The sequence below is a fragment of the Drosophila kikkawai genome, chromosome 2L, assembly GCF_030179895.1.
Source record: "Drosophila kikkawai strain 14028-0561.14 chromosome 2L, DkikHiC1v2, whole genome shotgun sequence".
Taxonomy (NCBI): Eukaryota; Metazoa; Arthropoda; class Insecta; order Diptera; family Drosophilidae; genus Drosophila; species Drosophila kikkawai.
Genome location: NC_091728.1, coordinates 17,676,313 through 17,699,964, shown reverse-complemented (window position 1 = coordinate 17,699,964; position 23,652 = coordinate 17,676,313). Strand labels below are relative to the sequence as shown.

At 38.4% G+C, this 23,652-nt stretch overlaps 2 protein-coding genes across 2 annotated transcripts; both read right to left on the bottom strand.

Annotated features, from left to right (window-relative positions):
- Window positions 1-380: 380 nt before the first annotated feature.
- Window positions 381-1,462, bottom strand: LOC108076953 (protein phosphatase inhibitor 2). The gene is made up of 2 exons (XM_017170002.2): window positions 1,353-1,462; window positions 381-1,303 (listed from the first exon to the last, which is right to left on the bottom strand). The coding sequence occupies exons 1-2, from the start codon at window positions 1,355-1,357 to the stop codon at window positions 436-438; spliced, it is 873 nt and encodes a 290-aa protein (XP_017025491.1). The 5' UTR covers window positions 1,358-1,462; the 3' UTR covers window positions 381-435.
- Window positions 1,463-20,502: 19,040 nt separating this feature from the next.
- LOC108076990 (uncharacterized) lies at window positions 20,503-20,847 on the bottom strand. The gene has a single exon (XM_017170050.3). The coding sequence runs from the start codon at window positions 20,805-20,807 to the stop codon at window positions 20,571-20,573; it is 237 nt and encodes a 78-aa protein (XP_017025539.1). The 5' UTR covers window positions 20,808-20,847; the 3' UTR covers window positions 20,503-20,570.
- Window positions 20,848-23,652: the final 2,805 nt, after the last annotated feature.

Below are 23,652 nucleotides of genomic sequence, written 5' to 3'. Positions count from 1 at the left end.
TTGGCCTCTTTGGCATCCATTGTATCTGTTTCTCTCGCCAATGGTAATTACAGTCCGGTCCGGCCAGGTCGTAATTAAATATTCTCTAGCAAAATGAACTTGGACAGGCCGAGTGCGAATAAATGGAGAAACTGAAGGTGAATAAGAGCTAATCATATCAGCAGCCCTACAATTAGCCAGGCCATATTAAGCTAGGAACTTAGTTTGTGGCAAAACATTTTAATCGATCGATCGGTTGCTTAAACTTCAAGGCAGTTTCCATGCTTTTATTGAATTTCTGAAAATATTTTGAATATTTTGATGCCTTTTAATGTCCAGTAACCAATTAATTTGAGTAAAGAAGGTTGAACTCTCTATTTATAAACAACTTTAAAATGAAATCCAGTAAATACGAATAATCACTTTATTTAAATAAACACAAGCGACGTATCGCTTTTATCGAGTTCTCTTCCATTTACTTTGATCCTTAGAATTCCCATTGGCTGTGCAAATGCGGGTGCTTACAGGTCCCATATTACTGATGGATTGTGCCGGCTTAATGGTTATCCTGCCGGTGGTAGTCACCCGAGTACTCGCATGGGGAACCGTTGGAACTAGACTCTCGGAGACTACCGAGGGAATGGTTTGAAGGCGAGACAATGAGCTGTATTTCGGTGATTCGGCAATCGGCTCGTCGATCTTTGCCATTAGTTTCTGGTAACAGGGATGTTTGGGATCATACCCCGGCTCATACTCTACACTGCTATCCACAGAGACGCCCGAATGTAGGGAGCTGCACGCCAGACTAAATTCACCACATGGAGGGCACATTTCCGAGCATTTATCTATGCTAACCCCATTCGTCTCGATGGAAATACTCTCCTCGGAGCTACTATTACAGCCAAATTCTTCGGCTATAAGACGTCGAGCCAGGGGCACGGAAAAGAATTCCGTGTAGTGCAACTTGCGACGGCGCTCAAACTCCAAACGGCGCGCCTGCTCCTCCAGCGACTCCGGAAAGTCCTCCTCCTCTGACGACTCATCGGAGTCGTCATCGAACCCGAATGAAGGCATTTGCGATCTCGACGTGATGCGCAGCTTTTCCACCAAGGCATTCATGTCCAACTCGGGGGGTATTTCATCCTCAAAGACAAACGGAGTCTTGGGCTCATCGATAATCATGTGGCCGTAGTCCTTGTTGACGGGATGAAATGTGGCCAGAATGTTCACCTCGTCGAACTTGGCCGATCTTACAACTAAATTTGAGCTTATTGGCCCCGATTTCAAAATACCCTTAACATCATTGGTGTCCATAGTGTTTTGGCTAAGGATTAAACAATTATTGTTGGGTTCAACTTAAATATTAAACTTACTGCATGTAAACTGAGTGTGAAACTGTTTATGGAAGTAGAATTCAACTGACTAAATACATATTCATTTGGCGAGGGGAGGTCTAATTCAACGACTACTATTTGGATATAAGGTTAAAATTCTTGAAAAATATAAATTTTTCAAAGCACATGTAAAAACTTCCTCAATTGTTAATTTTTAATATTTAATTTAACTTTTCTTTGCTTATTTATATATATTTTTCCCAATAATAAACACAAATTTTATGCTTTGTATTGTAACCAATTAGAAACCAATTGCTTTTACTTTTTCCCCAAAAATATCCTGAAATCAATGAGGGATAATAACAAATCCGCAAGCAGACGGAATCACTTTCACAAGATATCAAGCAGCAATCCCTGAATAATCCTTGTTTCTAATACTGTTGGCATTGTTTGCCATTCGGTTGAGGATGTCGGGTGCTCGATGTAGTGCTCTATATGTCTGTGTACTGGGTACTCGATGCTCGATGGTTCCTACTCCACGAGAGCAGTGTGCAATCGCAGCCATCAGACCACAAAGTAAACTCATTTTGACGTGTTTCGGACTGGCGGGAAAGAGGTGGAAAATCGGAAAGGGAAATAGGTAGGTGGAAAAGCGGAGTCAGAGCAACGCTTCATTATTGATGCTTCGTACTGCAGTTTTTGTTATTGATGTAAACATATTCATCACAAACATGCTACCTCCGATATGAGTTTGAAAAAGTAAGGGGGGGGGAAATAGTGGAGACAGCGGGAAAAAGGAATGGAAATGGGGGAAAGGGTAGACAGTAATCGAATGGTGATGAGGGGGCGGGCCAACCCATAGAGTTGTGGCAGTTGCAGTTGGTTCTGTGGCAGCTGCCACTTCAAAACACTTCACTGCACACCATTTTTCCCCCGATTTCCTCTGCCCAGGGAATCAGGGGGTGGAAAATGCAATTGGGGGGTAGGAGCTCGCCATACAGCAGGACGGCCCCAGTCAGCCGGCGGTAAAGGGATCAGAGGGCACTGTATTGGGAATTGATTGCTGCACATTATTTCACAATTTTGCCAGCAAATAAACAAGCCTTTTGCAGTAGCACTTTTAAACTTGAGCCCATGCACTGAAGAAAATAATAGGGGTATACTTTAATATTAATAAAAAAAAACCTACTTTGATAGAACATCGGAATTTTAAATAATTAAATGGATTTATAGCTATGTTTTGATATAGAAATTAAATAAAAATACAATATAATAAAACCAATATCGGAACTAATTTAAAATAAAAGAATTGTAATATAAAACAAATAACTTTGTGATTTAATTCTTTCAAGTCAAAATAAAGATGAAATCAAATGATAAATATATTTTTTTTAAATTTTAAAGTTGGAATTATAAAAAGTATATTGTAAATTGCTTCCCAACTTCTCGCACTGCACAATGTCTTTCATATGAAGCTGCTTATAAGCTCAGTGAATGCGACAAAACAGCTCCATAAAAGTGACGATGACGAGGAGGAGATGTGTCCTATGCCTTGTTCTCTTCTCGTTTCGCCAGTTGATGATGATGTTCCAATGCTGGCGATGATCACAACGGGAATATAGGCGATGCCGGCAAACAGTCAACAACTGTTTTTCGTGTGCCTGCCCACAGTTTGAGTTTCCAGCCATGTTTGATTGCCTCTCCTCTTTGGCAGTGACGAGATGCGATGTTGATGGGGCTAGGAAATTTTTCCTTCGATTTACGGAATTGCAGTTGGCCCGATTGCATTTCTTATATGGCCCCCTCCCCCCTTTAGTGGCAACAATGTGCAATGGTAGCAGGATGTGTGCATTGCGTATCGGTGGCTGCGCATCTGTATCTGTATCTGTATCTGTATATGGATCTGGATCTGGAGCCAGGCAAGTGCTACGTGCCACGTGCTACATACATATGTGCATAAGTAACGGCTGTGAGGTGCGAGAATCGAAAACGAAGGGAAAATGGGGGGAAAACAGGCTTCCTTCCACATATCAACAGGATTTTATGGCAAAATCATAAATATTCCTGAATTCCTTCGGCTTTCGTCTTTCGCTACGCTATGGAACATCCGTTTCCGCAAGAAGTTGCATCAGATAACCCCCTACTTTTTTGTGGAAAAGTATGGGAGGTCCTAAGGGATACAGTGAACCAATATTTAAATTTTTAAGCTTTATTTTAAATATAATAATATTTTGTTTACCAATTTTTTAAGGTAAAATTTCTGTATAAAATGTAACAAATTAATTGAAGTTTTTTTAATTTTAGTATAAGCTTGTGTGTTACCATTTTTCTTTTCGAAAAATCCTTTAATTCCTACCGACATTAATGCCACACACTTTCCGTTCGACAAGATCTCCCACTGTATGGCAATTGGACTGGCAAACGGTTATGCATATTTATTAAAAACTGTCTGCTGCGATTAAAAGCCAATCAGACCAATTGCAAATTCCTTTTATTGGCCTACCATACTTTGCCCTGCTCCATCATCTCCAGCCTCCACTGCCGCTCCCTGTGACCAGCCAGTAGTTTATAAATATTTAAAATTTAATTTTTGCATTTCCACCCACATACACACACACACATAGACTCCTTATCTCCACACTCACTGTTTGCTTGATGTTGGTTGGCAATTGGGGTTTTTATACCCGGCAAATGTGAAGTTCAAAAGGGTATATAGAATTTCTATTTAATTTTAAATAAAACCATAATAAATAAATTAAATAAATAAGTAAAATATATAATTTAAAGTCATGTATAATAATATGCCATACAAATATTCTAAGCTAATCAATAATAATTATTTAAATATTTGTAGTGAAAACTTTATTTATAATAAAATAATGCCATAATTTAATATAAAATTAAATTTGTATAAGGTATCAAAGGTTCAGGTAAAAAATGGCTTTACCTGAACCCTTCCCAGGAAGATTAAAATGAGTGCTCCGGCATCCATTCCTCTTACTTTCTGCCTTTGCCTGCGTTGCAATCGAAGCGTGAAGCGTTCCAAAAGGCAAACACGTTGAGCGCAAATGTTCCGCGTTTCCTTTTTGGCTTTCCACACAGCCACCCGCTGCACCACCCTCTATTCTCCTCCTGTTTTCCACGCTCAACCTAGCGAAATTCGCAGCCAAACCAAACCAATACCTGGGATCACCTGGAATCCGCTTCGTGTGTGTGTGTGTTAGGTAGCGCTTGACAGCTTGGCAAACAGTTAAATAAAGTTGGCATCTCTCTACCAAAACCCCACCCCATCCCGATTGTGTGTGTGTGTGAGTGTGTGTCATCCTGATTATTATACACTACACGTGGGTGAGGGTGTTGGCCATTTGGCTACGAACTTTGTTTGGAATTCAATTTGACTTTAGAGGGGTAAAACTTCCTTTTGGCTAAATGGCTTTCTTTCATGAAAAGGAAGGAAAAGTAAGGGAAATATCTTCTTTCCATGAGATTATTAATAAAAGGGTTGGGAAAATATATGTTACTTAAAATTGGATTGCTTAATTTGAGAAATATCTAAAATAATATATTAAATAAATTATAAATACTGAGTGCTATTTGTAAAAAAACTTAAATATAAGACCTTTTCTGCTTTCATAAATGAAAAATAACCCCTCATAACCTGTTAAAACTTTTTCCATTCTCGTATGTCGTAAAAGTATTTACCTCTTCTCTGCTAATTTAATTTGGTTTTCGCCAAATTTGACAAGTTTGCCACTTGGCAAGTTGGCGTTCTTGTTTTTGACATGGTTACCACTTGAAGCTAAGCTGAAATTCAATTAAATTGATGTAAACAACAGCAAAAGAACTGACATCGTTTGGCGATCAAATGTTCAATGAGCCATTGGAAAAAAATTAATTGAATTAGCCAGAAAGTGAAGTTGAATTTATACACTTAATTCATATATACATAAAGAATATTAAATGAAATATAAGAGCTTTCAAATACTTTATTTGAACCTTGCATAAATTCAAAACCCACTTACTTGCTTTATATTTATTTTCCATAATTTACTTATATGTCAGCACACTTTCATGAAGCAGAGCTCCTTCTGGAAATGACCAACAAAGTTAATTATTAGCGCTTTCTGGTGAGAATTACAATTTCAGGACAATGACACAATGGAGCAACTAATGAATATGAATTACTCGAGTGCCGAGTGCCCCTCTTCCCCGCCAGATGTGTGTTTGCCCAACGAGCCAACACAAGGGCTGCGACAAGAGCTGCAACAAACAAAGAGGCAAACAAACAACAAGCCGAACAAGACAACTGCAAACAAACATTGAGCTGATTGTGCCACAAGCTGGGAGCTGGGAGCTGGGAGGCAGAGAGAAGGGCTTGGGACTTACCCACTTATGTGAGGCAGCAGCCAAACTTATGCGACAAAGTTTCACCTCCCCGAGTCTGCTGTCTTTTCATATAAACTTGTTGGTAGTTACTGCGACTTACTCTACTGTTGTTTTTTTCACCATCTCACACTTTCGCGCATTGTCCTCGGGCTAAAAACAAACTTCACGGGCCAAAACTCACATAAATTACACGCGCACAAGCAGAAGTCACCAAATGTCAAATGCAGTAAAAGCGAAAAAAATTGAATATGCACAGACAAGAACTAAAACCTAAAATGCAGCCTCAACTGCAATGAAAATTACACTTGCCAAATAACAAATCTACTAAAATTGTAGAAATGTGTATTCTCTCGCCCAATTAAAACTCAATATAAAATTTTAAAATTTTGCTTTTGCCTTTAAACAAATAAAAACTAATAAGAATTATTAATTGAATATTATTATTTACCTCAAAATTAAACATTTATCTTATATACCCATTTTTCTTTCCCTTTTAAGCAACAAAAAAGGAGAGACCCCATCACGGTTGAGTCATCGTCATCACCCAAGGTCCAGGCTAACTTTCTTTGAAAGGAAATTCAGCCAATTTGTTGGCGCTGCACTTCTTCTCCCCTTAACCCCCTTTTTTTCCCACCAACCCTTTCGACCATCGCGGCCTTCAAAAGTGACAGTTGCCGTGAGCCCTGAAAAAATGAATAGAAAATACAAAGCAGAAAAAAGGCGAAACAAAATACAAACAAACGAAAGGCGAATCATCACGCAAAAAATACAAAACATTAACTATGATTTATGACTCAGTGGCGCACGCAAAGGGTCTCCATTTCCCTTTTTTTCTTTCATTTTCCTTGTGGAAACTTTTACATTGTTTGCCAATTAAACTATTGAAAATATTTCTTGGCGGTGCGAAAAGTAAATTAATAAAATAGCAATAATTAAGTTTAGTTTAGCTTTTATTAAAGGCTATCTTTGGCCTTTAAAATTCCTGATTAATTCTCTTTATTATTCGAGAAAATGCTCTCTTTCATGAAAAGTCTAAAAAGCTTTCATAGACCACTCGACTTGACCACTTACTCTTATCTATTTGCTTTCGAAATTAAAATCGACAAGATGATTGGTGATTGCTCATCTCGTATGCCTATTTGTTGGCCTCTGTAATGAAGACTCTGAATGGAATGGGGGCTGAACGGGGAGGCGATTGAGGAAAGGGTTCTCTGAAGATAGGGGCTCGATTCTGGTGAAAATGAAAAATCATGCAAATGAGTTTAGGGCCAAAATGTCTGGTGGCCCAAGAGCAAACAAAACGAGACGAGAGCATTGGGTAGCATTCTGCACATTCAGCCTCTTTCCTTCCCCCCACTACCCCTCTCTACTACTAAAAGTTCCAAAATAATGGTCACGGAATGAACACGAATCAGGCCAAATCATTCCCAGAACAGCAGAACTCATTGGATACCCTGTAAATAATTTTAAAATGTTATTGTTTAACAATTAGGTTATAGCTTTTACAAGTTATACAAAGCTTTAAAACCCTCAGAATAATAAAAAAATTTAAGAAAATATATGACTAAATTATGAAGACAATGAAAAACGGAAGTGGAGTCCCCACTTTTTGGAACTGCAAAATGTTAAATGAAATACGCTGCATCTGGACGCGAAAATGCAATTTACTTTTCTCCGCCACAGACAAACGCGAATATTGAGGAAAACTGTTGGATAACTGACGAACTATCTCCGGCCACTTTGCAGACTGAAGCCTTTGCTGCAGATGCCTGCACTTCAACAGTTTTTTGGTAACCAAACAGAAGCCCCAGGCAGACACTCTCTTCACTTTTCCTCCCTTTATGCAAGAAAAGTTCAACAGAGGTCTGGCCACAACAATTGTAATTAAAGCGACCTCTAACCAGAATAGAAAAATAACTTTGATAAATTACAACTTAATTAAATAGGGCCTTTATTACTTAATATTTTAGTAGAGTTTAAATTTAACAAAACAAATGGGGAATTTTCATAAGGTTTAATATTAAAGTAGTATTTTTCATATAAAAATAAATATAGTATTACATTTCTGTGGGTTATTGTAATATCTTCTTTAATTTAATTATTAAAATTAAAAGAAACCAACCTAAAACATTTTAAAAAAGAGATACTGGCATAAAGCTTTTAGTTTACTTTATTTTTGTTAGGTGCAAATTTTCGTTTGGGTGGGAAACAAATACCCTATCCCAGTTCCAGATTCACATTTCCACATCCTACAAGTCCTGAAGCCCTGACTAACCTTATGGAATGACCGACCAGGGAGCTGCCATAATACAATTTATACGACAACACTTTAGTGCAAAGTTTATGCGCAGTGTTTACAACGTGCCATAAAAGCCGGACAATGCGTGGACCAAAAGGAGGTGCTGAAAGAGCAGTGAATGGGGGGTGAAAAGGTGAGGATTTGGTGGCAAAGAGATGAGGTTAGTGGGGTGCGTAACAAGTGCAGTTCATATAAGTAGGACGATCCGGGATCAGAGTTCATTGCCATCTACACTTATACAAAAATTATAGTTAGCCAGTTTCCTACCAAAACTTTGAGAGTTGATAATTAAGCTAAGTATATTCTAATTCATTATACTTTGTACTTTAACCATTATAACCATTTTTCTTTTATAAATAATACTTAACTTCTAATATCTTTACTTCTTACCAACCAAAGTGTTATTGAGTGCTTAATTCTCACAGTGTATTTATTCCCCCTCTCTTTCTTTCATCCTTGACCCCATCCTGGACGCAGCCATAGCTCCATCTCTTTCGCCACTGATGCCCTCTTGTTTGTCGCCTGAAATTGGCAGCTACTAAAAACGAAGTAATAAACTAACTTCAACACACAGACTCCCTGGATTTTTGCGGCTAAATACGGTTATGGCTTATGGGTTACGGTCCACCCCAAAAATTTAACAAATATGGGGATTTTACAACACAGCACCCTCTACCCCCCACCCCGACATGACCCTCCGTCGCGTCGCTTTTAATGCCCCTGACAAGTGTGTGCTGTCATTGTCGGTGTGTATGAGCGGGATTAAACTTCGTCTGGGGATTATTTAAACTCATAGAGTCCGAAATGAAATAAACTGAACAGAACTGATTTTCAGTCTAGCCAAAAGTTAGACAGGCCATAAAATGTAAACAAAAGTTGCGAAGAGGATCATCTGGAGGTAATTTGGGGGTCGTTCAATCTGTTTAGGTTGGGATTTATTGAGTGCAAAGTGTGTTTTTCATTTATAATTAAGCAAGTCTGTTATTTTCAGGAATTTTAAAGTAAACAAGCACTTAAATATATTAATTTTAAAATATTTCAGATTATGTATTGAAAAAATAAGAATAAATGTAATGATTCCCAAAAGTTCACTGAACTATAGCTTGAAACAGATAAAGTTCTCCGAGTGAAAGTGAACCCTCCCTTAAAATTAAAACACAAAACCCCAACAGATCTGGTCATTGGATAAGAATATCAATTTATGTTGATAGATGAGTGGTTTTCCACTCTTTTCCATCCGCCCCCAGAAGCCAAACTAATTGAGATGACAAACGCCAAACACATCGTTCCATCAGTCAGTCAGTGCAGCCAGTTAGAAATTGCTTTTCTGCTTTCCCGCTTTTCTGCTCTTCCCATTTCTTGCTTTCCTGCTACTCCTGACTTTTCGCTGGATGTCTTGTGCTCGCTTTTAGTGCCATTTTTCGGGCGCTGTTTTCTCCATTTTCCCGGCTCGTGGTTGTCCTGAAAAGTTCCTCAACGGAAACGGACTGGCCGGGAAAATTGGGGGAGTGGCAGACTCATCGCGAGTGACTCGATTTCCACTTGAGCAAACATTAACGTGCCGGACGCTCCATTGAAATTCAAGCGAGCAATTCATTTCCACTTAATTTTCAACGCTCTTTTTTTCAACAACAAAAAAAATGTTGGCTCCTTTTTTTCCGCTCATTCTTTTGGTTTTGAGCGGCTGCCTGATTTTTGTCATTTCCCTTTTGGCCTCGGTTGAGTTTTCTGTTATTTTCGGTTTTTTTTTGTGGCAGCAAAGTTTTTCCTGTTTTTTTTTTCTTTTTTTGAGCGAAATGTGTCGCAAATTAGTCTGAAGTGTCTCTCTCCAAAGGCAAATTTATGAAAACTTTGAGGGAGATCGTGTAATTTGTGGCACTTTGAGTGGCCAAATTGAAATCAATTAAGCGCGGTCCGGCACGTGTCCGTTTTTAGATTTGATTAGCTTCCGTTTCGCTTACGGTTTCGATTAAAATTGATGGCCTTCAGAGGGAAAACTTGTTTGCCACATTAACCCCTACATGAAAATGGCCACATAAATTTACCAGTTGCAATTAAGAACGATTGGGGGCTCGGAATTAATCGGTTTGCTCTGTTTGGCTAAGCGATTACATGACTCCCCAAAACATTAAATGAAAATCATCTGCCGGATACATTTTCCCCATTCAAAATGGCCATTTTCGTTGTTGATTTTGCCCGCAATTGTGAGGCGACAAACAGCTAATTAGATTTCTTCTTCCGCCGAGGCCTTGGGCTCTTTTTCTCCTTTGGTTTAATTGTCACCTGGCCGGGAAAATTGATTAAGTGGAAGCTGTAAGTGAGTCGGAGGGAGCCCAAAAATTGCCGCAGGACTTCTTCGGGTTCCGGTTTGATTAAATTTCCAAATTTGTGGGAAATTAACAAATCATTTGAGTGCCTCCTCGGGGGCTGTGTAGGTAGGTCAGTGCTTGAATGTTGTTTTAGATTTAGGGATTAAATGAGGAGTATTGATTGCTATTTATTTAAATTAAATAGTGATAACCCTTTTAATACTTTACTTAACAACTTTATATTAACAAATATATTACTTATTCCCCCTTTTTTCCCTCTTATGAAACTCCTCTTCTCAGCTAATGATATTTCCATTAAAACTAATTATTTTTGGGGGGGCCAACAAAATTGAGAGAATTTGCACATAATATTTCGGACTAACTTTTGACCGCCAAAGAGAGAGAGAACAAGGAAAGGGGCAAAAACCATTCCCAAAAGCAGCCGGCACTTTAGAAATGTTGCGAATGGGCTCGAAAAACTTTTGATTTACTGTAGGTAAATGTTATTGTTGCCTGCCACAGCTGCCACTGAAGTTCTGCCGATGGTGCTGTTGCTTTGCTGTTGTTATTTAGGAAAAGTTTTCACAGCAAGTTGAGTTAATTTGTATCCACAACTCAATTGCAAAAGTTTAACCGAGCAAAAGATTTATAAAGTTTATATGCAATAACAAGTCAAAAGGCTCCTGCAATCTCTTGTGGCACAGGGATGAAAATCACTACCAGTTGGAGAAGCCATGCACTAGCTGCATGAAACGGAAAATACACACCAGTGTGAGGGAAAAACAATAAACAAAGATGACTGGCAGCCGGGCTGATTCGAGGGCAATAAGTTTGCCAAAGAACACAGGGAATATATCGAAGAAACAAGAGATATGGCAAAGAAATTATAGAGATTTTGATGACTTAAAAATTACTCATCATGGGTTTCACTGAAATCTTAAATCACCTTTAGCCTTCAGTTCAAAAAGATATATTCTGTTATTTTCAAACAGATAAATTAATATTTCAATATCAATACCATCCAATAGTGCCAATATACCCCCAAATAATGGACATCAGGAGACCTAAGGAAGCCAATAAGAGCAGTAAGCAGAGGATGACCAGCTGCGGGCAGTTGCAATCAGCTTTTGATAAGCACCAAATGGCCAGTCAAATGATAACGATTCTGCTGCTTCTCATTCGGAATTCAGAGAGGAAAGTCCATAACCAGGCCCCCATCAAGGCGCAAAAAGGAGCAGCTCGCGCAGCAAAACGAGAAAACCGGCAAAATTAGTTTGGCCTGCGGCTAAAAAGTCAATTTTCATAACAATTTCCGACTCTCATAATGAAGCTTCAGTTTTGGTTTCGATTTTCCTAGCCACATTGCTGGGTCTTCATCAAAGGAGTTTCGTTTCCTGTTTGAGTTGAGCCAAGGCAAGAGTAGGGATTGTAAGTGAGCTGCAACATTAAAATAAATATACAAATATAAGAAATGATTAATTTATTATTAAAGAAAAATGTAATAACAAAACAGTAGACTTAATTCTGCAAATCCCAGGTTTTCCCATGCAGTTTCCTTTTCCTTCGTCAAGTGAAATTATCATGTATTTTCAATGTGACCCTGTGATATATATTTTTTGTTCCGTTCCTCATTTGTTCGCGCATTATTCAAATGCAGAGGGCGTGGCTCTGGGCTCCCCTTGATTTACCGTGCACCTGCGACTGCTGTCGCAAGGCTTCACCCGCTAGTTTTTCACTATTTACACACTTTTTTTGTTTGTTTCGCTGCCATTATAAAATATGCATTTGCAGCATTATTAAAAATGAAAGGCGCATTGTTAGTGTCTCTGCTTATTGTTTATGTGTGTGCGCGCGTGTGTGTGTGTAGGTGGCATTGAAAATGGCGGAGAAAAGTTTGCCGCTGCAGTTTTGCCGGCGGCGCACAGGGCGTATGGGTGATGTCAGCTCTGCATATGCATAAAAGATTTGGGAGTCCGCTTACGAAATTGTTAGCGCTGCTGCCAGTATTGCATAATTCCGCATAAATTCCGTTGACATTTTTTAATCTATGTTGAAAGTTTTGCACACAGAGTCAGGATATACACGTATATATATTAGAGCATTTGCATAAATCCCAATTGCATTGCACTTTTGCCTTCTTCGGTGTCTCAATGGCCAAATAAAATATCTTCGCTTTCGCCGCTCGGCTCTTAAGATGCTCAGCTGGCTGCACTTTTGCCGCCCTTTGGCCCATCCTTCCCACCGCCTTTCTGGCTCTCAGGATTCATAAAATGTGTATGAAGCGTGCAAAATGTTTTAAATTTATTACAATAAGACGAGCTGGAGTCGCGTCTCGGGTCCTGGCGTACGCAAATGCGACATAAAACGCTAAAAGATAAAGCAAACTGAGCGAAGGAACAAGGCGGAATCTTAAGATTGTTATTATGTAGAGATTGAAATACCCTAAAGCGATTATAATATTTTTGCTTATTAAAATAAATCTTAGTTTTCCTCAATGCCTAGGATCTAAAAACAAAATTCAAATGAAACCTCATAATCCTATAAATTAGTTTAAATACTTTTACATGTAAAATATTACCGAAATTTGAAAACAAAACCAAATAACAAATATTTTAAAATATGTCAGGGTATTCACAAACTTAGATAAGGAGCACGACAAAATTTCACAGAGGGGAGATCGCCATTCCGATTGGGTTTGGCCACTTTTTTATGCGCTCCTTAAAGTGCGTCCCATAAAAATGACGACGCATGAAGGAATGTGTGTGCTCAGGTGACCCCAGTCATTCAGGGAGGCATCCACCTGAACGACCTTCCTTCTTTTCTTTCCTCCGGAGTTGAATGCATTGCGAGTGACAACACTCAAGGCGGTGGGTGGGTGGAAAAGCACAAGGTGGGGGGGGGGGGTGTGGTGGGTGGAAAAGCAAAAGGGAGAGCTACATATGTATATGCGGAGAAAGCTGATACATGTAGCTTGTTCTACGTTTATGAGCCAAAGGCAAAAGTGCGTGAGTGTAGGTATCAACAGTAGACACTTGAATTAAACAATTTGTTACATTTTAAATTAAAACCAAATTATTGTAAATTTTTTAATACTTTTACTTAGTTATTTAGATTCAAAATAGAGTTATTACAATTTTAAGAAGTATTTCAAACATGTATAAATAATTTTAAAAAAGTTTTCGATTTAGAAAACTTTTCTTAAGCTTCCCAAAATATTATCAAAATTGTGTTGTTTTAGTAGAATTTAAAACCTATTTATTTAACATTGCACCTTTTCGTTTGTTCCACTTGTCGTTACGTCACTGTCGCCCCTGTATTTCCGCTTCTATCGCAAGGCTCGTTTCATTGGCCTGTTTTCTCTGCGGCTGTTCATCAGCGGCGGCTTCCCTTCCCTGCCAGACTTTCCATCGGCACCTCCCTCCTTTTTCCCGTCAAACGCATTTATTACATTGCTTTTGAGCCAATTTTTTTCCGGCCTTTTAACTGAAAAATTGGCACAGCGCATCGCTTGGCATGCAAAGCAGCCGTTTTCAGTTTTTCTTTCTTCCCAATGCGACCCACTGAATGTTTTTCCGCCCACCTCTGCTGTGTTTGTTGTTATTGCTTTTGTTGTTGTTGTTCTTTGCTGCTGGCATTGTCAGTTGGCCACGCGCTCATCCCGACATGGCTCAGTGGCTGGGGGTGGTCGTGGGTTAAGGTTCAAGGGCCGCAGTCTTCGGCAGTGATGTGGTCTGCTTAGCAGCGCAGGAATACTCATCGGAATGCGACAAATCAGCTCAAAATTTTCTAAACATACCCTTTAACATGGGGGGCTTTACATCAACTTTTTGGGAAAGCAAAATTCAAAGAAATTATGTATCTTACAGCAGCATTTCTCTCTGTAGTCTTATTGTAATAAAATAAAATATTTTAAAAATTCATAACATATGTTTATAATCTCTACATATTCTATGAATTGTTTGATTTGATTGTATGACTAAAAACTTCCCAAGAAATCGATGAACAGAATGTATTATTAGAGCTAGGCATTCCCCTCGTCGATCATTGAAGCTCACCCACTTGACCACTCACTTTCACTCTCGAATGCCCATTGAAGTGTGCTGAAAATCAATTAATGGCTTGTCTTGCCCTCAAAGTTGAATTTTCTGCCAGAGGAAAAGATTCACGCATGGCTTCAGAGTGTGTCAAGTGCAAAGCAAACACAAACTCGGCAACGGAGACCAGTGACCCAAAAGGGGCAAATCAATTTGCAGATCCCTTTGGTGCCCTGATTTTGCCCATTTTCATTCACTTTGATAATGAGATCAAAACATCCCATACACGAATAGTTGATTCGCTTCAGGTTAAGTCAATATTTGCCTCATTTTAGCTGACCACAACACACAATTTTTCATGCCGCATTGCCCGGTTGGGTCTTGAATTTTCCGCTTTCTTTATATTTTGGGTTTGCTGCCTCCCTTCCCCCGGCATTGTTCCGTTGTTTGCCTTGGTTCACTGCGTAGCCGCAGAAATTTCATTAAGTTCCACTAGCTGCCAGTGCAGATATGACAAAGGGAATGGGTTAACTAAAGGCCAAAGCAAACCCAAAAAAAAAAGAATGCAAAACTGCAACGAGACTCCGAGTCTGGCGAGATGTAGATATATATCTCAAAGGAAGCTTGAAAAGGAGTTTATAGGGAGAAGAGAATATTTAAAATATATAAAAAATTGTTGTAAAAGTATTCTTTCCAAGAAGGTATTTTTTAAGAAAACAAATCATAATTCAGAAACTTGTACTAGATTTCTTAATTTTTTTCCCCGAGTTACCAATATATCTGAAATATCTCTCTACTCATATTTAAGACACCTAAAATTGGCTAAAATTCCTTTGATAGCCAACACCAAGTTCCAAGAAACTCCTCGACTTGTGTTGAAATCCAAAGAAGCAAGCGACTCCCTTGACATATCTTTTTATGTGCTCAACTCTTCTAGAAATTCTGGCGGCACTCATTAAGCATGCCAAACCCGACACGGAATCGCTGCCGGAATCCAAATCCGGCTCTCAAATGCGGCCAACTGTTGCTAGAACTCAGCTGGGGACCTGCAGCTGGAGCAGGTCGCAGTTTGGGCCAATTATACGGTTTGTTAACACACAAAACAGGCAAAATGTAATTACATTTTCAGCTGGTAACGGGGCAAGAAAGGCGATGCCCCCTTTTGAAATCCGATTTAATATTGTTAACTGTGTGCCAAACTTTGTCATTTCATTTTCTGAATTCCGTTCAAGTTCCGCCTGCAGCGTAAGGAGAAAGGAAAGCAGATACCGCGAGATAGAAACAGAGCACTGGCTATGTGCAACAAGATATGAGTATGCAAATGTCGGAGACGTTTGCCAAATGCAAATTGCAACAGCAGTCCCAGCAACTAATGCGATTCTGTGTACACTGAATACTACTCCTATCCCTTCCCCCCTTTTCGCACCCGAATTGGCGTTCATAATGCCGCTTTAATGCCCTCCAACTAATGAGCCTACATTAAGGAAATTCGAGAACGCAGCAATTTCGGAGGCGCCACCTGCTGCTGTGGCCGATAGACTGTGAAAAATATAGCAATATTCTTACCAAAAATTATAAAATTTTGTTTATTTTTATAGCTTATTCCAAAATATTTGTATTATCTTTTTTACAACTTTAGAAAGCTGTGAATTCTTACTTAAAATTTATCTTTTTAAATTAATCTTTTGTTGTTAATTCTTAATATAAAAACCCATTTATTTTTTGGTAGTGTTAACATAAGAAAATGTAACTAAAATACTCTTAAAATTGTTTTAATTTTATTCACTAAAATATACAAATAACAAAGATATTATGATGACTGAATTAAAATATAGATACAATTTTTATTTAAAGTATTTTCACAGTTTAATTTCATTTCATAGACTTTTAAATATTATATTTTTATTATTTTATTTAGTTACACCTACAGTGTATTTGTCAAAGGTAGCTTTAGCAAGGGAGTGAGATATAGTATTGCAGTTTGTCACGTAATTTATTAAAATGCTATACACACACACATATACCAGAGGGGGCGTGGCCACAAAAGGAGGGCCGGGCGGAGGAGCTTAGAGGGACAATTGGCGTAATCATCGTTATGCCATCGTCATAATCAGCGATGCCATTGTATGCCTCGGCAGCAGCTCATTGATTTGCAATTATGGAACGTGCTACATTTGGCGAGGTAGTGCCAATTTAACTCCAACCCTTTGGATTCAAGTCAAACGATTTAACTTAAAGCCGCAATACGGATTATTAAGCAGTAAATACATTGAATTTGACGCATTTGTCTGCATAATTGAATTAATTTTGACTTGTCAGCTGGAGTTTAATATTTAATATTAGTTTCTCTTAACTATTTGTATATATTTGGGATTGATTAAAGAAAATAATGATTATTCATACAAAATATTTTGTTATGCTTTCTCAAAACAATCTTTATGTTTTTTCCTTACCCGAAAAAAACTTGAACTTTAATACCGTAAATTCGCTTTGCTTCTCGTGGCTTTTTGTCGCCATATTACAATGCTTAATTTTATTGCTCGCTTTTATTGTTGTAATTTTGTGAAATCTTCGCCTGTTCTCTGTACTTTTTTTGTGTTTCTTGAGTTGCTCTTGTTTTCTTATGTTAAAAAACTTTTGCAATTGTGTGCTACTTGCTATCTCTTTCGCCATTGTTGCGTCTGTGTGCGAGTGTAAAAATTAGCCTCATTTTGTTTGGCTTTTGTGCTGCCTGCCATTTGGTGGGTGGCCCTGCAGTAAATCAAAAGTTGAAAATTATAATAAAGTCACTTTTGCTGTTGCTATATCATGTACCACCCCTCCTGTCCCCTCTACCAGCTCCAGCTTTTCCCATTCCATCTCCATCTGTCTCTGCTCAAGTTTTTATCAAGTTCGGGTGCAGCAGCAGCCACAAAAAACTTATTTCCTTTGCTGGTGTGGCTAATAAAAAGCCAAAACAATTTAGATTAACTGTAAATTGTGTTATTTTGTTTAGCCAGCGAGTGGATTTGTCGTCCTTGTCGTCCGTACTCCTTGCTAATGCTCTTTGAGCTGGTAATTTGTAAATGCCCTGCAAAGTAGGCAACACTTTTGTGAGCCCAGCAAAAGGAAGTGAACACAAAGGTCCAGGGGGTTTTATAGAAAGAAAAAAAAACGGAAGAAGGCAGGAGGTGAGCAGCTGCTTTTGCGATAAATAATGCTTGAATAATTACAAGGAACATGTAAAAGCTGATTTTGAAAGGAATGTCGACAAATATGATTCCAGAAAAGGCAAAGAGGTTGGCTCGAAGAATTTATCAGTGATCTTTAGGATTTTTTATAGGTTTTCTTAAGCTTGAAATAGTCTACAATTTAGTAAAAATTAGTTTAATGACAAAATGAAATTGTATTATTTTATTTGCTGCATAAACTCTCTTAAAAATTACTAAGTTAGTGCAGCCTTGTCATTTAAAAGTTATTTTTAGATAAAGCAGAATGTCTACTTAAATCGACATAGCACTTAACATATTTTTAAAATTTTATTAATAATAAATTTACTCCTTTAAATTTTACAATCAGTTAAGTTAATAAACCTTTCCAGCCACCCTCGGTAGTTTTGCATTTAGAAAGAGAGGTCTCGACTTCCGTCAATTTCTTATGCTGCCTCCACCGAGCTTCCACTACCTTTGGCTCCTTCCATCGTCCTGCGACATTTGACTTGCTCTCGGGGCGGGCTATCCTTTGTCTCCGAAATCGGGTGAAATGGCCACTCAATGCGCTCTGTTAATTTTGCTCCACAAATGAAACTGGGACTCTGCGCAAGGGCTTAGGCCGAGCTATCACTAAATGCGCTTGAATTATTTATAAAAGGCATATTCATGAGCACTACCAGCAAGGTAAGTGGGCGACGCTGAAGCTGCTGAGGCTTTGGGAAACGGAAATGTTAACTAGTTCCAGCAGAAGCGAACCAGCTTGACAATGGCATTAGAATGTCGAAAAGTTTTAGCCCGGCAACCGCTTACTCACTCAATTAGCACGGTCAGCTCGCCGGCTTTTTATGCAAATCTCAGTGGGCGGAAGGTGGGAGGGGGATAACCAAATGAGGGCGTGGCAATGAGAACCATTAGATGGTACATCAACTGTACATTAACGTGTCTGTTTTTGTTTCATTAGCAAGGACAGCAAAGGGTTACACTTAAAGAAAGGACTTTAAAAAACCAAGAAGTCTTGTAAAGGTTAAAATTTTAGTTGTAATAATAATACCTTTACTGATTAAGAACTTTAAAAGTAAAACCATTCCTAAATTCACAGAAATTAAAGGGAATACCCAAAAAGGATATTAAAATATTATGAAAAACTTCAAGATATAGTTTCTAAAAAAAATCGTTTTGTAAAGTGTAAAGTTTAGAGGACTGGACCGTATCCTGCGGCTTCTTAGGTCTCAAGTCCCGGCGACTTGACAGTGGCAGCATCAGCTGGAGTTGCAACAGCAGGAGGCGGCCACAAGCCTTTAACAAAAGCTGACAGAGACCAAAAGGAAAGCGGAGATGGAGGTAGAGATGGCAGAAAATATGGAGGGAAATGGAGGAAAACCGAGAATGTTATTTGGCTTTTGCATATGGAAGGAATGATGATGGCACTTTCAGTGAATTGCCTGAATATCAAGTGCGTATGAAAGATGAAACGCACAGGGCAGAAAGAGGCAATAAAATAACAAGAAATATGGCCAATCGATGAATGTTTCTAGGTGCACTGAAAGTGCAAGGTAAATAGGAGCGCCACGAGAAGGATCAACTTTAAGGAAGCTTGAAACAATATTGAAAGTTTTAACAGAACATTTATATTGTTTAATTTGATTTTAAAAACTTCTGAGCAAATCAGTTTATCCTCCAATAGTCACAATTTTGCGATTAAATAATTAATTTAATTTCATAATGTTACCTGCCACTTTGCCATATCACTGGCGAAATTCACTTAAATCCTGTAATTTGTTGATCAATCAAACATTAATTCCCCGACACAAAAAAATAACGCATGTTTCTGCTGGACATCACTCAAACTGCTGTATAAATCCACGCCCTCTTTGGCTTTGTGCGTGTGACATATGCAAATATTTATCCATCGCTCCTTTGGCTTTTGCAGGCCATCAGGACCCCCTCCATGTCACTCACTTTTCCTCCAGTACAGTTGTGCTGGAAATTATACAAATTCGTTGCATGCAAAACTGAGGTCAAAATAATAGCAATTGTAGTTAGCTCATTTCTTACAACTAGGGAGAGGCAGCTTTGTTTGAACTCAAGAAATATATTTAAATATCTTAAAAAGCACTACATATTATATAAAAATTATAAAAATTATAATATATTTCAGTACCTAAAAGGTTAATAATTTATAATTAAATAATATGGAGGTACTTTCATCCACAGGACATTACTTTGCTTTCTTAATTTACTTTTACATTTTTCACAGAATTTATTTTCAGAATAAAAAAGTCTAGTTCTTAATTAAAATTGCTAGAATTTCAGTCTCTACTGTATGGATGTAGTAAACAAATACACTTGCGCTGTGGTAAAGTCAGGGCCATGAAAGTTAAGTAAATATATAAACAGGCATTGGCTTACGCTTGCCTGCCTGTCAGCCTCTTTATTATTGTTGTTTGCACTTGTTGTTGCCGGCTGCTATTGATATATGTTCATATGCAGACACATACACATACACATACGTTTATACACACGTAAATCAAAAGGCATGTAAGTTGCGTAAACAACATTGAAAATCAGTTATATTTTACTGCATTATAAACTACCCAATAACAAGCCATCCGCACTCTCCCTTACTTCATGGAATAAAAAAAAAGAATAATGTATCGCTAGGCTTTTTTTTCGCACTGACCTTATGCGTAATTCTTTCGATAAATTGCGCGTGAATGATGCATAAATCAAATAAAGTTAAAAATTATTATATACGCGGGGAGGGAGAGAAGAGTCCCGTCAAATATATCGATCGAGTTAACAACGACATAGCAAACTTTTTGGGCCCGTCAAGACAAACGAAAAATGTGAAAAATATATATAAGGGATATTTAACAAGGGTTTAAGGGTAATTTCCATGAAAGCTAAGCTATTTTATCTGGTATTTTATAAATAAATAAATATTAAATATTAAATAATAAAACAATGAAATGTTGTGACTCAAATTCCACTTTATTGATGTCCCTGTGCATTCAGATTTTCTTTCCAGTATTCTGTTTTCATCCCATCTGACTTATTCGATTTCGGTTCCAATGGAAATAGATCAGAAAACAGAAAAAGGCCGCCAACCCGATAACACCGCACCAGAAGCTAAAGGATCCACAGTTGTAGCCATCGCGGTAAACGTCACAAATGTCGCCGCCAACAATCAAGTTCAGCTTTTCCCTTACGCTAGGTGCTCTTGCCATGGGAATTTTACCAGGGATGCCGAATTTGAGCCACAAATTTTGAAACATTTCACAGAAATTCTATGAGTGATGTGAGGGCCAGGGGCTCCTGGGATGCTAACAGGTCGAAAAAGTTGCCTAACAATGATGAATCATCGGTTGCGGGAAACAGGATGCTTGTGCCGCGTTCTGCGTCCTGCGACATAATTGAATTTAGTGCTAATGATGGCATTGACGACAGCACATAATATTCATCATTAATTCAGGCAGGCATTAATTGATTGATTATTTGATTGCATTATTGTCAATATCACAATTGCAATTTGGTCGCTCCGCTTCAGCGGCTCCTCTATACATATCTGTATCCTTGTTGTCAGTCGAGCCTGACACATTCGCGATATTGAATGTTTGTCATCGGGGCAACAGCATTGATAATAATAATTTAGCGCAATTTACATGCTGACAGCCATAATTAATCGATGCGTCGAGGCCTCCAAACAGGACTCGAATATACAGCCTTGAAGGGACGCATTATTTGCGATGGAAGCTTAATCAATTCATGGGCAATAGACTGTACCAGCTATAGGAACTGGATGTACATGCACCATTATATTTATATACTAATAATATAGAAAAAATCTGAAGGATTCCTTTCTTACCAGCTTTCCCCATTTTACGCTTCCTTTCTTTTTCCAGCATGTTAATTCACTTGGTCCCTCGTAGCAGGTGAATATTTAACTTAAGAATAAGATAAAACTTACATTTTACTGCGGAAAAGAAGGCAAGTGCTTAATTTACATTTAACTTTTCGTCGTCCCCTTTCTCCCACGGCAATTATCTGGCCCGGGGAGATTCTAAGCGAAATTTGTGCGCCCTGCAATTATACAAAAATTCATCTCGGTCCCGGTTCTTTTGTACTGCATTATTCATGGGCCGGGGCTAAGCAAATTAAAAGCCAGCCCCAGCTGGGCAAATAATTGTTTGAAGTTCGCTTTTGGCCTGGCCTGTAATCTGCCACAGTTCTGGCCACTAATTTCGCCTTGAGACAAAACCGCCTACCACAGAGAGTGTACTCCACGAGAGCACTAAGCTCAATTGAAATTGCTTCTGGAATACTGAGAGGAGCCTACCATGCCGTAGAGTAATTGAAATATCGGCAGTGAGTTCAACTCGTAAATTATGCACGCGAAAAACACAAAAAAAACGAGAGGAAACCCAAAACTGTTGGCTCTGCAAACTAAAGATAGAGATGAAGGAGGCAACTTTCCCTGAGATTCTCTTTAATTTATAATTTATCAGTTTTGTGCTTTTGAAGCTGTTCTTGGCCAACCAACAAGCCAACTTTGATTGCGGTAATTAGCAAATTGTGCAATTCCCACAAGAGCCACGCCCCTTACCTACTTACCTTAGGAGCGGGCACCTAATTGAGAGCAGGAATTACGTTCTCCAAATAAAGAAAAATATTTAATACTTTGGGTTTTACTGATAATTATAATATTTATTATATTATTTTAGTATAATTTCAATATTTATGTTCAACTTCTGAAGATATAGAAAAACAGAAGGAACTGATATACATTTTCTCGTTGTGTGCCTGGCCAACTAAAATCCCGTGAAAAGGGTAAACAGGGTAAACCAATTTGCCAAGGGTCCCGGGAATATCTGTCTGAATATATATGTGCATATATATATCGCACAATGAAATTGCCTATGTGGCAATATACGTAGTTTCCTGCCACAGGTCGGGCTTCGTTTTTTTTCTTCCTGGCTTTTATTATCGTTACTTTGAGGCTGCCACAATCCAATGGCCAATGCCCAACCCCTGCTGGTTTTTTGTCAGGTGAAAACCTAAGCTAAGCAAACATACAAAAAAGTGTTAGTATGCTCAACGCGACACTCGCCAACGAGGGAACCCCATCCTTCCCATCAAAAAATGTCCTTTTTAGCAGAGAGGACACGACACCCACAGCCACATACACATGCGTATGTAAAAATTTCCGACGTGATGTAAATTTCTATTGAATGCTGAATGGGCAGAAAAAATATTTTTAATGGTCTTTTGGCCAGCCAAAGCGAACGGGATACAAAGGACCAGCAACCAGGAGCAGTAACCCATGGCGCATCAGAATTGTCGGCAGTTGAATGAATTGTCAATTGGATGGGATCGGTGGGACAGATGTTATTCTGTGGTCAGGAGAGCCCAAAACTACTCTGCATAGGCCAGTTTGCTTATTTTTGTGGAATAATAATCAGGATTCGAACTGAAAGCTTGCAGTTTAAGATGAAGGTGTGAAGAAGGAAAATAAATGCGGACTTTTCGGTTGGGTTATGTAATTGCATTAAGGAAAGTTTGTTTCATTTAAAAAGCTAATTCGAACCTTGTAAGCTATTGTCATTTACAAAGCATTCAAATACAAAAAATATACATTATTATTCGATTTAATCTTCATTTTAATTTTTACATAATAACCATAAGAATCCTATTAAATTCCTCATCGGAGTTCCATATCTTCTCCATAAATGTTTGCCTTAGCTTTTCACTTAAATTTCCCATTCCGATTTCTATGAAAATGCAATAGAAAAACACATGTCGCAAATCTATCAATGCCAAAGCAGACCCAATCAATTTATCCTGTTTGCCAGGCGCCACATTTCCCATTTTACCAATTCCATCACTCAAAAAAGAAATACTTTAAACCATTTACGTTTTGTCATAATTGCAAATTCCGTTATCAGATCATCGGAAATAAACACAGAGACACACTCACACACAAGTGGACAGGGAACATGACCTTTATCAAATCAAACTTAATTCCCATGAAATCCGCATCAACTGCGTGCAACATCGTTGACCTTGTGCCCCATGCAAAGCAGCGTCAACTAAAAACCAGTGAAAATTCCGCAAAATAACAGC

Bases quoted from the DNA above. Each gene is read 5' to 3' on its own strand.
- LOC108076990 (XM_017170050.3), bottom strand. From the start codon at position 20,807: ATGTTTCAAAATTTGTGGCTCAAATTCGGCATCCCTGGTAAAATTCCC.